This window comes from Anas acuta, chromosome 15 (genome assembly GCF_963932015.1).
Source record: "Anas acuta chromosome 15, bAnaAcu1.1, whole genome shotgun sequence".
NCBI classification, from domain to species: domain Eukaryota; kingdom Metazoa; phylum Chordata; class Aves; order Anseriformes; family Anatidae; genus Anas; species Anas acuta.
In genome coordinates this window covers 16,297,855-16,312,093 of record NC_088993.1, presented here as the reverse complement: position 1 = coordinate 16,312,093, position 14,239 = coordinate 16,297,855, and the positions used below count along the sequence as shown (strand labels likewise).

The following is a 14,239-nucleotide window of genomic DNA, read 5'->3' as shown; positions in this document are numbered from 1 at the left end:
GAATTCCTTAAAGAGCAAGAGTTTCTGTAGGTCAGCAGAGAAGCTGCAGGGCCAGCTGTAGGACCCAGGAAGGGTCCTTGTAACACCCTCATGCTCAGCACTGCTGCAGCTCATCACAGGCAAGGGGGGCAGAGAAGAGATAAATGCACAAAGAGCTTGGCACAACAAGCAATGAAATGAAGCAGTGTTGGACATACTAAGTACTAAAGCAAAGCTCTTATCTGGAGTTCCCTCATAGCACCTCACTCATTTAACCCACACAGAGTTCACCTCTCCTAGCAAAACCAAACAGCTCCCTAGCCTTTATCACTGCCTTATATAGTCCCTCAGCTTGTTACAGCGGACTTGGGAGTGCTGTGAATAATTTGCTGTGTCTCTATATAAAGGGGAGCTCAAGCACCCCACCCCAATGCTGCTTCTAGGAGGAAAAAAAGAGTATTGAAGGGAAGAAGGCTTCAAGGAAGGGCTGTACTATTTTCAGCTCATGAAGAAAAAAGGGCTAGGTTCTGGCAGAATTCAGATGATTCTGTGCTCAAGTTAAAAGATTTTTTTTGTGAAGTCTATAAGTGTGAGGATTTTCTCTGGTCTTACACCTACGGGGGGTAGGTACTGAGGAAATGAAGAAAAGCAAGTCATAGAGCAATTGCACAGCTAAGTAAGGGCTCTGCAGAAGTCCTACAAATTGTAATGTGAAGCTTCATTTGGTGCAATCATGTAAGGAAGGATAACGAATGAGCACATTTGGAAGTCATAAGATAAACTCAAACATGGGACTCAATGGTGCAGATAGATCCCTAGTAATTACTGAGCTGTGCTGCAGGGCTTCTTTTGTGGGGGGGTTGCGATATTTGAAATTACAGCTAGAGATCCTTCATACGGGGTTTTAGTAAGAAGTATTTCTTGTGGCTTTTTGGAATTTCATCAGGATAAAACACTGAAACTTAAATCTACAGGAAAAGAAGCTAAAGGGATGATGCAGTTCTCAGGTTTGCTTCTCTGCCTTAAGCCAGAGCTGCCTGCATTGTTCCTGGCAGATCCTAGGATGCCTTTGAAGGCTTCCTGGGATGGAGCATTAGTCTTTCCTGCTACAGCCACCTGCAGGGTCCACCTCTCCTAGTTGAAGCGTTTTTTCCTAATGCTGAACATAAATCTTGCTCCATCCTCAGTGGATGTGGGCAGGTCACTTGCTTGCTCTCCCCATTCATCACCTTTTCACTACAAGGACAGGCGCTGACCCAGCACGATCTTCCGTGTGAGGTGCTGCTCTAGGGCTCTGATGCCACAGACATGAAGGAGAGGGTGCTAGATGAGTTTGTCTCCTCCCTGTTGCCAAGGCTTAGGCTTATAAGTGCAAATGTAGGACAGATCTGAGGTCAGAAAATGAAAGGTAAATTGACTTAAACTCTGTTTTAATCTTCTTATGCCAAGCAAAGGAAATTTTGGGGAGTAGCTGCTTCTCACTTGATGTTTTCCCTAATCTGTTATTTCTGCAGTTACAGAAACTGTTTCTGCCTTTACAGCTCCTTGCCCAGGCTCGCAACAGACTCCTCTGCTTCCCTGATTTCTGGTCCTGTCCCAGGGGCAAGGAAGATTATTTTGGCAGCTTGATTTATTGGTGCCTTGTACCATGGGGACTCTTCTGCAAGAGTTCAGGGGTAAAAGACACCTGTATGAGAACTAATGCCTATTAGTAAAATGCACCTGGGATTTATGGTAGCTGCGGCAGTTTTGTCATTTCTATGCATTGCTATTCTTTGAAGGATTTGAAAAAAATATATATTTTTTTGATAGGTCCCTAATATTTATTTCAAAGTGAAATGTACCTATTTAAGGAAAATTATTAGAAAAAGAAATATAAATACTGTTTTATTTCCTTTTCATTTAGATTTAAGCACTAAACTCCCTTGCATTTTTCTTCAAAAAAAAAAAACTTGAAAATGCTTTTTTCAAAGTTTGGTACTCCATGTTACATGTTGCTGGGGAAAAAAAGAAAAGATTTAAATTCTTCCTATAAAAGAGGCTCTGGCAAGCTGCCTGTATGTTGATGAGCAGTTCTAAAATATTTGTGCTTTAGATTTGGCTCATTAAGCTTCTCTAAATAGGGATGCTTGTCCCAGCCCTTCAAGTTGGGAAAAAAATATGATGGATTCATTCAAAAGGTGGCAGTAGGGATGTTTTTGTACATCACGCTTTTTTAGATATTTCATTTTTTTTTCTCCAGAGAAATCAGCAGGCTGAGACTTCTAGTTCTTTGATAATAAGTGACTGATTTGAGTAATGTGTGCAAACCAATAACCTTTTTTATTATTTGAAAGGTTATTCTGCTCCAGAAACCAATGTGGCTTTAACGATTTACCTGCTTATAACCCTGGCATATCAGTCAAGAGCATTTTGAACGTGTCCTATCAGAGTCTCCCTAACCGTGTCTGCAGGTGTTATGGAGATGCACAGGTATAGAGATATAGAAATATGGATTTTTGCTTGCTTCCTGGTAGAAAGTAACTTTTCCAAAATCAGTGTGGGTTGAACATAAACATGCGCTGGGTGTTTTTTTTTCCAGAGCTGGATTAGGCACTGTCAATAACTCCAGCTGGGCATGACATTTTAAGAGGGCTGGATCTTTTTTTTTTCTTTTTAATTATAGTCAGTGCAGCGAGCTGTGGATGGGGTGAGCTGAAGCTGTGCGGAGCCTCTCGATATGCGAGGAATGTTGGGCAGCCCTGGCGAATAATCACTGCTCCACCACAGGCAGCTCGTGGGGCACGGCTCTCCGCAGCTGCAAAATCTGGGTCTGCTTGGGGAGTGAGTGGTTTAGAGGTAGGGAAAAGGCTGGGGAAAAACAGTCTGCGAATGCCTTCAGAGAGTGCAGTGGGAAGGCTGCTGCTGGTGCCTGTTTGCTCAGGGCTGGCACCTCCCTGCTAGTGCTCTCAGCACTAAGTGGCGAGCTGCAAATAAGCAATGCAGCCATTAGGGCTTTTACCATCACCCTAATGGAAACTGCTGATTAGGAGGCTTTTTTAGAAGAGCCAGAAAAAAAAAAAAAAAAAGGAAATGCTGCTGTGCAGTGTGGCCTGATCTAAGCAGCTGGGATATCTGACAGCAGGTCAGTGAAGGATCTGCATGAAGTGCCCTTGGGATTTTAGAGCTCTGCAAGTTTCCCAATTTCTCTTCTGAGGGCTGCAGCAGGCTGTAATGAAAGTAGGAGCAGACACGATATTTCAAGGCTGGTAGACCCCTTGTCATAATGCATTTACTTTGTAGATAGGCTACTTAAAAATTCCTATCTTCACTAAGACTGTGAGAGCTTAGAAAGATTTGGTATTTATTTTACAGCAAGGGGTCATCAACTTCTCTGCCTCCCTATCCTGATACTCAGCGATGGCTGTTTACTGACCTGCAAAGGAGAGGAATTGAAGGTTTCAGTCTGGAGTTCAGTTTCTGGAACCCTTTGGTGTTGAAGTAAAATTGCCACCTGACATAATAACGTGGGGCTGGGTGTTCAGCTTAGTGCTTTTAGCCCTGTACTGTGAAAAGCGCATGGAAGTAAGATAAACAAAGGCAGTGTATTCAAAGCAATATGTTTATTTCAGCTACTTTTCTGAATAGCTGTGGGTAGGTGAGGCACAGCAGTGAAGCAGTTTGCCTAGCAAGAGCTTTTCATGTATCCTTCATACAAATGGCTTGGGATGCAGACAGGAGACTGGGGAAATGGGGATGGAGGAACTGAGGGAAACAAGGCTTCTTGCTGTTGCATGCACCTTTCCACTGTTATATCAATACCTTTTGGGGTGAAGAAAGGAAACCAAATCCCCTGAAATATTGTTGCTGGTAGAAAAGCACCATTTTTCTTCCCAGTTTCCTCCTCCAGCAGCCAGAGATGAGAGTGCTGTAAGATGGTAGTTTCCAGACACCAGGATGTCCTCAGGCTCCAGCTTGGCCATGAGTACTCACAAATCAGATCCCAGGGTAGAGCCTGTTGTTTTCCTTAAAAATGGAAATGTGTGCTCCCACCTGTGCTGGATGTTCCTGTGCAAAAAGTTTTGCTAGCAACACAGCAGCCTAGCAAAGTTATGGCATGTGGCTGCAGTTGTACTTAAAACTATGCCTCAAAGTATTGTCAGATCAACATGCTGTTATTTATGTAATTCTAGCATTATGCTCTCAGAATGTAATATTACATGAAATGGAACAAAAAAATGTAATTTAGGGTAAATGTACTGTGCAAAATATTGTTCTTAACACTGGTGTGTTCTTGCCCACCTGAATGGAGCTGACCTGGTGTAGGTGCTCTTATTAGCAATAGTACACACTGCAAAGATATAAGCACTGTTTTAGGAGTAGATACATTCCTTAACTAGCCCCCAGATTACAGATGTCTGAAGATGACCATTACATCCAATTTAAAATGGCTTTTCCAAAGCAGAGCAGACACTATTTTTTGCTTCCAACTTGGCAGACTTCAGGGATTATCCTGGGGATCTATACAGGGCTGTACAACTGAGGCCTTCTGTGCTTTATCTCCAGGACATGTTAAGGGCTAAACCTTCTCATAGCTTTCATCACCTTGAAACACCACCACCTGCATCCACACAGGTGTCCTCGGTATGGACAGACAGCTCCATCCCCATCAGCAGGCCAGGGGCTGCCTGCTGCAGTCCTTCCAAGTGGAGCTAGACGTGCATTTCTACGAGGGAAGACACTAATGCCCTGCCAAAGCTTTGAGCCTAAAGCTGAAGAACAGCTACTCTACAGCTGGCTTGATTAAATGGCCATTGAAGATGATGTAAACATCAGACTCCTCGCTGTAGATGGCGTTTTCTCGCTCCCGCTTGAACATCCGCACCCAGACCTCCTCTCCTTCCTGCAGGTCCAGCATCAGGCTCTGGCTCTGCATGATGCTGCGGTCACTCGGCTGGGCGTAGAGGATGGCCACCTCCTTCTCGTTCTTCATCAGGTGCAGGTAGGTCTCCTTGAAGTTCCAGGTGTGGATGTTGAGGCTGAAGTAGTAGATCCCTGGCACGTAGCAGAAGAACTTCCCTGAGAACATGTTGAAGTGCTTGTAGAGGTTCACAAACTCAGTGTCAAAAATGACTTGCTGGAAGTAGTCTGAGCTATGAAGGGGCTTTCTCCGACCCACGGAGAAAGCAGCGTAGAGCTGCTTGCAGGAATGGCCCTGTGGGCCAGGCTGGCCTTTCTGGCCCTTCCGTCCATTAAAGCCACGTAGCCCCCTCTCTCCTTCCTTCCCAACTGCTCCAGGGTACCCTTTTTCTCCCATTTCACCCTTCTCACCTGTAAGTGTAAAGGAAAACCTTGTCAAACACAAGCATGTGAAGTCCAAGCTGCAGTCATCCTGCTGGAGGCTGCCACCAAAGCACTTGCTAAAACCTTTTCACAGCACTAATATCTAGAAGTGCCGGTCAGACACCAGCACCCTCCTCATTCTCAAGAGGATAAAAATGCCAAGTGGAAACTTGGCCACACTTAGTTCATGGTGCTGATGCACAAAATAATTCTGGTAGTAAAACTCCATCACCTAATCAGGCCATTTACACAAATCCAGCTAAATGCACAGCCCCTCTGTGCAGAGGTTAGGGTAAGAAAAATTTCAGATTTCTCTGAAGCCTGATTTGGGCCTGGGAGAGGCTGTTCGGCTTGTCTATTCTCACAGGACTCCTGGCACATCTCCTGTATTATATGCTTAACTCTATTGTCTTAGCAAGGTAAGCAAATAACATGTGAAATGCAAAAAGTGGGTGAGCATCTTTATTAGTTCTTTATTCCTTATGCTAGTTTAGTAATTCTGTGATAACATTTGCATCTGTGTTCTAGTGTGATCTAACTCAAGCTTCCAGTGGAACAGATTTCTGATAGATTGAAGCCTTTTGCTACTTCCCACTTGTGCCCACTTAAAGCCCGTGCCATGTCACCTTGTGACCTCTCAGGTAAATGAATTGGATGAGTTTCTTGATGCAGGGAGGAGGAGCAGCACAGCCTGCAAAATGAAGGCGTGTAAGATGTAAAAAGGATGTTTATCGCAGCAGTCACCTCCACTCACCTTTGAGGATGGTGATATCGATGGTGGGCTGGACTTTGGGTACCGAAAAAGCAGGGTCGCTGCTCATCCTCGTGTACCGCGAGGAGATGATGGAGACGGGCTGCTCGGAAGGCCCGCAGCACCGCACGCACGAGAGGCGCCGCGCTTCCCGTCGTGGCAAACCCTTCTCCAATGTAGCACCGACGCTGCTGGTGGCCACCAGGAGCAGGAGAAACACAGCACTCATCTTCAGCTGAGCCAGCTGGACCGAGCAAAGAAACAAATGATTAACGTGGCAATTCAGGTCAGAGCCGCTGATGGGCCATCTGTTAATCTTGCCGCAAGGTGCATTTCTGATTAATTATTAGCTTATCTTGTAGTGGCACCAGGAGACTCCAGGTAGGAAGGGTTCCCCACTGTGTACTGTTTACAAGCAACGGAAAAGACTATCCTCATCTCACATTACCTACAGTTGAAATATCTGTCAAGAGACACCAGGTAAACACAGGAAAAAAGCCTGCCGAGATTAGGAACTACGGGTGAGGTGCTTAAAGATGTTGTAGCAAGCTCTGCTCAAGGTGCGCTTGCTGTCTGGCTGTTGTCAGAACTGTCCTTGCAAAAGGCACTGGATAAAAAAAAAAAAAGTTTTACTCAACAGTTTATTGCTTTGCTGTCCTGAAGAATTAGATGAAGAAAATAAAACTAAATAGAGATGAAACCAAACCTTTTTTCTTTTTTTTTTTTCCATGAAAAATCTGGTGGAAAAATAAACTAAAGAATAAAAGCATTTCTCCATTTAGATGATCTCTCAGCCTCTTGCTGGTAATCTCTTTCACAAAGATCATGCCAAGTGGTTTGTGGCTTTGACCATATCCATTTGCTTTTTCTAGCAGAATTCCTCCGTTTCCTATTTTAATTTTCCATTGTATATAATGGAGAGCCAAATAGATGCAACAAGCACAGACCAAACTGGGGCTTGCTCTGCACAAAACTGCTAGTTTTTGAGATCGTCTACTGCATTTTCAAGAGCTACTGGAAAGCTCCAAAGGCCCTAAATACTGGATGAAATGAACAGGCAGAAAATGTTTCTGGTGGTAAACTGTGAGTTTTCTTCTAGCTCCCCATCACCCTCCTTCCTAGGGAGGGAGTGGAGCTGGAGGCAGGTGAATGCTGCCTCATACCATGCATAATTAGTGTCATTCTGCTGATTGCAGTGGTGTTTCATACAAGACAGATTTTGGAATGATGCCTTTTTGGACCTTATCCATAGTCCAATTAGTGAGATGGACTCTTGTTGACCTCAGGCTGGGAACAGCTCTCACAGTTCCGCCTCTACCAGCATTAATTCCTGGAATAGGTAGGGATGGTAGTACCTGGATATCCTGGCTTTCAGAAATGGCACAATGAACACAGGTCCCATCTGCATTTTGCAGAGGGAGAGGATCCTACTCTGCAGCTATACAAAGGCTTCACAGGGCACAAAATGGACCAGTCAAGAAAATATGGAAAAAAGTATCAGTATGGGGCAAGGTACTTGGATTGTACAGGCATTCTTGGGAGATGTTTTCTTCTAGTTCTTGCTTGCCCCAAAAGAGCTGTCATTCACACCTTTTATTACTTGGTGTAATCCAGCTCCCTGGAAACCTGATGAATACTTATTAGCAGAGATATAATAACTTTCCTTCTGACAGCAGTGAAAGTTCTTTCATCAAATCTGTCATAACTTGAAATGATCTTTCTATTCATAATTGTACCTTATTCTAGGTACAAGTCTGAGGAGGGATTAATACTCCTTTATATCAGTGTTCAGGGCCTGAATTCTAATTTTCATTAAGTCCTTTTTAATTTTCATTCAGTCTTTAAGCTATCTTTGTGCTGCCAACCAGGACCAAAAATGCAATGCGAGTCTAAATGGACAGCAGGTCATAAATAACCAGCCTGTACGTGACCAGAACAGAAAGTTTGCACTGCAGAGAGCTTTTGGGGTCCAAGTAATGTTTCTGGGGTCTCCTTTGCAGTGATTAAAGCTTGTACATATCCATAATGGTCTAAGGAAGACCATGTGTTCACTCGGAGTCCCAGGCACTTGGGGCCAATATATCCTACATGGGAGTAAAAGCTATTTAGTCCTTGAGGGGGTGGGTAGTCAATAACCTGGGGATAAAGTATAAGGCATTTGATTACATTATCTGCACATTAAAACTGGAGAACGTAATTGCTCATAATACCTTCATGAAGGAGAAAAAGCATTCATTAAGAGGGGTATTCATAATGGGCGGAAGACAAAGGCTTCATAACTATGAAGAAATTAATTCGACATTTTTATAGGCCATTATTCCCTTTAAGATGAATGACTTTCCTATTTTTAGAAGTGACTTAAGGAAGAAAAGTCTGGGTGAGAAATCAGTGCTCAGGTTGTGCACGTTTCGCATTGCTGCAATCCAAGCTCCCATTGAGGAAATCATGGCCGCTTGCATGATTCATGAAGAACAATCACTCAAGGTCTTGGCTAGAAATTGCATTTGGAAAAATGAGGCCAGCCAGGCACGAATCCAGGCAACTCAGGGCAGCCTAGAACTGACACACACACCCCCTTACACCACATTTTCCTTCATGGTTTTACATTCCTGAGCAGCACAATCTTCTAGAAGTGGTGTCAGACCTGTGAATTTGAGACCAACCAAAGTTTTGTTTGTGTTCGTGGATCTGTCGTTGTCCTCCCTGTTGAATAAATTTTAGTAAGGCAGCAGAAACACTTATGCGGTTGCAAAAGCTCTGGTTAGCTGAAATTTCAATGATATATGCAAATAAACAGATTCAGATTTACAGCTTGCTCACAACAGCCCAGAAAGGACAAAAGAAGTAAAAGAGGGAAAGTGGAGAGAGAGGAAACTGAGAAGGCTGAAAGAACAAAGAATCCAGCAGTATGGAGTTCAGTCTGAAAGGCATCCAGCATAAAAGCAGAGAGCACGTGAAGAAGTTCAAAACAGAGGAATCAAGCATGCAACAGGAAAGTAACAAGACTATGCCAATCTGGAGAAAAAAATGATTTAAGGCAAATTTCAGAGGGGAAGCAAATATAACTCTCGTGGTAGGGAAGTCTTTGATACCTTAAAAAAAAAAAAAAAAAAAGTTATAAGAAGTAATCTGGAGCTCAGAATTTAAGGTCTGCGAGGTAAAGTGAGCAGTTGGTTTTAGACTTTTTTTTTTTCCCCTAAAGATAATTATTGCGACCTTATTTTGTCAAACGTGATGATGATGGATTTGACTTCAGTGGAGCAGCTTTATCTTCACAAGACAGCAAGCACCGGACTCGGCTTTGCTCCGATGCGGCCGTGACTCACCGGCGTGCAGGTCCGTGAGGCTCTCTGCTGCGCATCACGCAGGTCCCCGTGCTGGAGGGACATCCATCCTCCTGCCCTCGCCATCCCACACGCTCGTTAGTGCCTGAAATGATGCATTAGTACCGCAGCGAGCAACCCACGACTGCAAAGCTGAGCGTGCTCCTCCGTGGCCATCCTTCACGGCTCCTCTCCTGAGACAGACAGGAGCATCCTGGAAGCAACAGATTAAAACTACAAGTGTAAAGTATTGGCTTCGCCTTCCGCACTGGGAACCTGCGAATCACAACCAGTTTCGGTTCAGCAATCTTGTTTTTCCCATCAGGATAAAAAAAAAAAAAAACAGATGACAGACACACAGGCATCCTAATGGCTAGGGGGAAGCTGGTCTGCTGGCTTTGGAAACTTTGGAGTCCATAAATGTTTCACCTGAGAACAAGAAGAGGTTCTCAGCCCTCCCTCTCCCCAAACCACTTTTTCAGTTCAGCTTCTTTGGCTTTTGAGCTTGGGTTCATCTTGAAACAGTTGATGGACAATTGATGAGTTTGAAGCATTTCTGTTGAAAAGCTTGCGGCGGCATGCAGAAAACTGTAAGATGTTTTGATGTTTCTGATGCTTCCTGCAAAGTGCTCGAGGAGCAGGAAGCTTGCTGCGGGGCCGGGCGTCCGGCCGCTTCAGTGCGATGTGCAATGCCAAGATAAATCACTTGCTCTTCCCAGAAGACAAGGTTAAAATCCTACTAAAGGGGCCGTGTACAGGTATTTCCACCTAGCCCAAAGCCAGAAGGAAAAGTAAGTGGAGATGCCAGCCTCCTTGCATTAAAGTCAGGCACGACTGTTGCTCAGCCCCTCCTGAAAGGCTGGATTTGTCCCTCCTGATGGCACTGCCAATGCAAACCCTTGAGGGCAGCTCCTGGGCACTACACAGAATCACACAGAATCACAGAATTTCTAGGTTGGAAGAGACCTCAAGATCATCGAGTCCAACCTCTGACCTAACACTAACAGTCCCCACTAAACCATATCCCTAAGCTCTACATCTAAACGTCTTTTAAAGACTTCCAGGGATCATGAGGATGCTCTGCCCAAGCCAAAGATGCTGCTCTCTGGCTATTGCCATGCTTAGTGCAAGCCTGAACAGATTAAATGATGCATTTATGCTCTGCACTGACCTTGGAAGCACCCCAACTCAAATGCAATCCAACAGGCATTTCATTTACACTTCTTTTACGTGCTATGGACAGCCTGTGCTGAAAGTGATGGCTTTCCAGTGACACCTGGCCCTCCTGGTGTCTTCCAGCTAAAAAAGGCAAATTCCTTCCATGCAGGGCTTTGGAGATACCACAAACCTGGGCTAAGGAAGGGCAGAAACCATTAGTTTCAGTCCAGGGAGTTAAATGATGTGATGCTTTCTTCCTGTGTGCAACTTATTCTGTTTAAATATATTTTCTTGACACTATTACAGCTAGAGAGAGCACCTTGATTGATTTTTTTTTTTGGTTCATGATTGAGTTTAATCTCGTAGCTCAAAGTGGCAGCTTATGTATGAGGCGCTTTTGCGCTTGCAAAGCTTTTTAATGATACCGTGTACCTGAAGAATTTTAACATTTCTGTATAAACCAACATATCTGGGCAACAGGAACAATATAAAATATCATAATTTACTTGCTCTGCACACCGAGAAAGCAAAAGGAAGCAAATTAGCCTGGGAGCTGGACCAAAGGGTTTTCCACCCCCCCCCCCAGTGTAGGGTTGGTTAGCAGGCTGAGCTCTAATCCTAACCAAACTGTGGCAGGTCACCTCAAGCACTGCAGACAGCCCCTCGGGGATGTATATGTTTTGTCTTAAGGCATACCTACATTAATCCACCCCGGCCCATGTTCTCACGGGGTACGTGTGCGGGTACAAGTGTGTCCTTACCTCGCGGGGATGCTCGGAGATGAAATCCCAGCCACAGCAGTGCTGAGCTCACACGCTGCGATAGCAAGAGTTCATGAAGCAGAAATTGTTCTTGGATCTCCGAGCTGCACTTTAAATTTCTGCTAACGTTTTCCTTCCTGTTATTGCTATGGCTTCACTTGGAAAAGCAATCTATGACTATCTTCGCTCTAAATTCACGGCGCACAGGACAGCGCCAGCCGCTGCCCATTTTAATTAGTGATAAATCTGGACTGAAAACCCAGGAGGGCAGTTAAGACTAAAACCTTTCTTGTGCCGCCGAGATGGAAAACACATGGATGCGTCAGCGTCGGACCTCGGCATCGTTCCAGAGACGGAAATTATTCTGCTTCTGCTTTTTTACCTTTTGTCTCCTTGCACGCCCTGAGCTCCTTGTCGCCCCAGACTGCCTCATATCGCCTGCAGCAGGAAACGAAGCAGCACTGGAGCCACTTTTGTCTGGACACTGGACTTCCTCTTGGAAACAACTTGTTGGATATTTTCTATTTCTTTATTATTTTTTTCTCTCCAGAAGGATTTAAAAGTTCTTCATGAGCAATTTATGGTAGAAAAGCCCAAACCACTGAAGGAGCCTGCACGTTTTCCAAGGCAGCACTGTGACCACTTGGCAGTTCCTCTGCCCACGGTGTCAGCGCTGCCCACGGGGCTGCTCCGCTCCGACACAATGCTGCAGAGATGCTCAGCTCGAGCTGAGCATCAGGAGCCCTTCTGCAGCCACGGAGTGACTTGAGGGCTCGCAGACAAGAATATTTGGATCCCAAAATGCAACATGGTTTAAAAATTTCCACTGTCAGTAGTGGTTTGCAGATGACCTCCGTTAACGCCCTCTTGTCTGCAGTGTTTATACAATGAGCCAAAGCAGAAGCAGAAGAGGGGTCGGGAGCACTGCTGGGGACAGTTTGAGCCCTGTGGGTTGTGAGCAGCCTGGGAACAGAGGCAGGGACAGGGTCTGGCCACAGGGAGGTCCAGGGGTGTTATCTGCATCTAGTTCGTAATGGCAAATGGGGACATTGGGGTAGTTTGCAATATTTCTGGGTATTTTTTTTAATTTTGGAGTGATTTCTTAGCACGTGCCTGTGGGAATTCAGCCTGGCTGAAGTCCCCAGTCCTTCTGCCCAGGAGGAGCTGCATTTGCTGTGATGTCCACTTTCCTGGTCTGCCATGGGCAGTTACCATACTCATCTTGGTACAAACACAGAGCAAAGGGGTTTTGCTGGCTCCTGAGCAAACAGCTCTCCATTTCTCTTTCTCCTCTCCCCTGCCTGCTCGACTGAGACCAGGCAGCTCCTGGAATGGCCCTGCTGGGGCTAGGCGGGTCCCTGACTGTGCGCCCGTCCCGTGGCAAGCCCAGGCGGTGATTCAGCTCCATGCTGCCGCTGTGCCGGCCCGCTTAAAAATCACTCACAGGGCAGCTTCTGGATGGAGTAAATGGCTCTGGTGAGGTGGAAGCACCAAGGTTCCCTTGCCATTTCCAGCCAAAAGGCAGTGGGTCCGGGACTCGTCCCTTGGGAACTCAGCTGCCCCAGGAACTGGGCTGTCCGCATGCTGGAGCACTGCGGTGTCCCCACACCTCCCTGCTCCATCCTGCCCCAGCTGCGGCACCATCCCCATCCCGAGCACAACCAGACCGAGCAGCAGCGTTAGTGGGTGGGTACGGAAACGAGCAGCCTTAGCAGGAACAAACTGAAGCTCGTTCAGCAATAACCTGGCCTTGCACTTATTTGCCTGCTGCAGCGAAGCAGAAAAAGCCAGACGAAGCAGCGAGGGCGAGAGACCACCTCTGTATGACTCACCCAACAACCTGCTTCTGCAGGGTGGGAACACGTTGTTCCCTATAGCAATAGTATTTTTTTTTTTCTTCACAACTTATTCAGACCCATTTAACTTACCTTGTGACTCAGAACCCCGTCTCTTACTTCCCTTGCTGTTGCTTAGCAGGATGCATAATATGAAAGCTGCTGTTCATTCAGGAGTTTTAGTCCTCGGCAGCTGCTGCAGCTTCCTAGCTGGAGTCCAAATGAAACACCGAAAGTCAGTCCGTCTCTTTATGAAACCCAGCAGCTAGGTTGTTTGCAAAAGCTGTTTTTTTTTTTCTTGTTTCTTTGCTTGCATCAACTTGTGCTGGGTTTCTCTGCTTTTGTCCTGCTATCGTTTCCCTAGGACTTGCAACCAGTCTGTCTCGTTGCACGGTGCCTCTCACAATGGTGGAAATGAAACCCAAAAAATTTTGTGAATAACCGAAAAGGAAAAAAAAAAAAAAAAAAAGAAAAGAAAAGAAAAAATCAAAAACCACAGACCCAAAACCACATTCAGTGTTTGAGCCAAGAGAGAAAGTGCTGGGATCACATGGAAATAATTTTTCTTTGGGAGATTTCAGCATCTTCTTGGGCAGGAGAAAAGAGAGGAAAAAAAAATCAAAGCTCTGGCTTTTGTTTATGAGTTGATGAGTTGTCGAACTAGCAAAAACCTGTAGAAGGGGTGCAGCAGTGGAAACTGCCTCTGTGGTGATTTTGGGGGTAGGTGCAGGTACTGGCCATGGGGGCAGGTCAGTGCCCAGGGACGGTGTCACCCTGTTGTCCCTTGCACCTCCCTGCTGAAAAACAAAAACATGGCTCTTTGCTTCTATAGGAGCAGATTTAGGGCTAATCTCAGGAAGGTGATGTGCAGCTGCAGTATCTTCCTAAATCTTATCTCATGCCAAACCCCCTGTGGTGGGGTGCGCTGAGCATCAGCATCCTACAAACGGCAATGGAGGGGAAAGTTGCACACTCAGGGGAGGGCTCAGGGGAGATTTTGGGGCCATCTCCAAAGGAGGCTGAGCTGTGGAGAGCCCAGAGAAGCTGCCAGCCCTGTCCTGTCCATGCTGGTGCAGCTGCAGAGCAGCACACAGTGCCTTATGCAACATG

The 14,239-nt window shown here is 45.6% G+C and overlaps 1 protein-coding gene and 1 long non-coding RNA gene across 6 annotated transcripts; one reads left to right on the top strand and one right to left on the bottom strand.

Annotated features, from left to right (window-relative positions):
* The first annotated feature begins 427 nt into the window (after positions 1-427).
* LOC137864815 (uncharacterized) lies at positions 428-3,652 on the top strand. Of its 3 annotated transcripts, XR_011101632.1 has the most exons (5): positions 428-602; positions 1,223-1,387; positions 1,521-1,655; positions 2,316-2,451; positions 3,334-3,652. It is a non-coding gene; the product is annotated as an uncharacterized lncRNA (long non-coding RNA). The 3 variants fall into 3 exon arrangements; XR_011101633.1 differs by lacking the exon at positions 1,223-1,387; XR_011101631.1 differs by lacking the exon at positions 1,223-1,387 and having other exon boundaries at positions 428-714.
* Positions 3,563-13,540, bottom strand: C1QTNF8 (C1q and TNF related 8). Of its 3 annotated transcripts, none has more exons than XM_068699340.1 (3): positions 13,223-13,540; positions 6,056-6,296; positions 3,563-5,289 (listed from the first exon to the last, which is right to left on the bottom strand). In XM_068699340.1, the coding sequence occupies exons 2-3, from the start codon at positions 6,279-6,281 to the stop codon at positions 4,742-4,744; spliced, it is 774 nt and encodes a 257-aa protein (XP_068555441.1). In that variant the 5' UTR covers positions 6,282-6,296; positions 13,223-13,540; the 3' UTR covers positions 3,563-4,741. The 3 variants fall into 3 exon arrangements, with proteins under 3 accessions (XP_068555441.1, XP_068555442.1, XP_068555440.1); XM_068699341.1 differs by lacking the exon at positions 13,223-13,540 and adding an exon at positions 11,295-12,043; XM_068699339.1 differs by lacking the exon at positions 13,223-13,540 and adding an exon at positions 9,379-9,624.
* Between the last annotated feature and the right edge of the window lie 699 nt (positions 13,541-14,239).

Bases quoted from the DNA above. Each gene is read 5' to 3' on its own strand.
- C1QTNF8 (XM_068699339.1), bottom strand. From the start codon at position 9,462: ATGGCGAGGGCAGGAGGATGGATGTCCCTCCAGCACGGGGACCTGCGT. The intron at 6,297-9,378 runs GTGAGTCACGGC...TGCTCGGTCCAG, and splicing joins CCTCACGGACCTGCACGCCG to CTGGCTCAGCTGAAGATGAG. The intron at 5,290-6,055 runs GTGAGTGGAGGT...TTACACTTACAG, and splicing joins CGATATCACCATCCTCAAAG to GTGAGAAGGGTGAAATGGGA.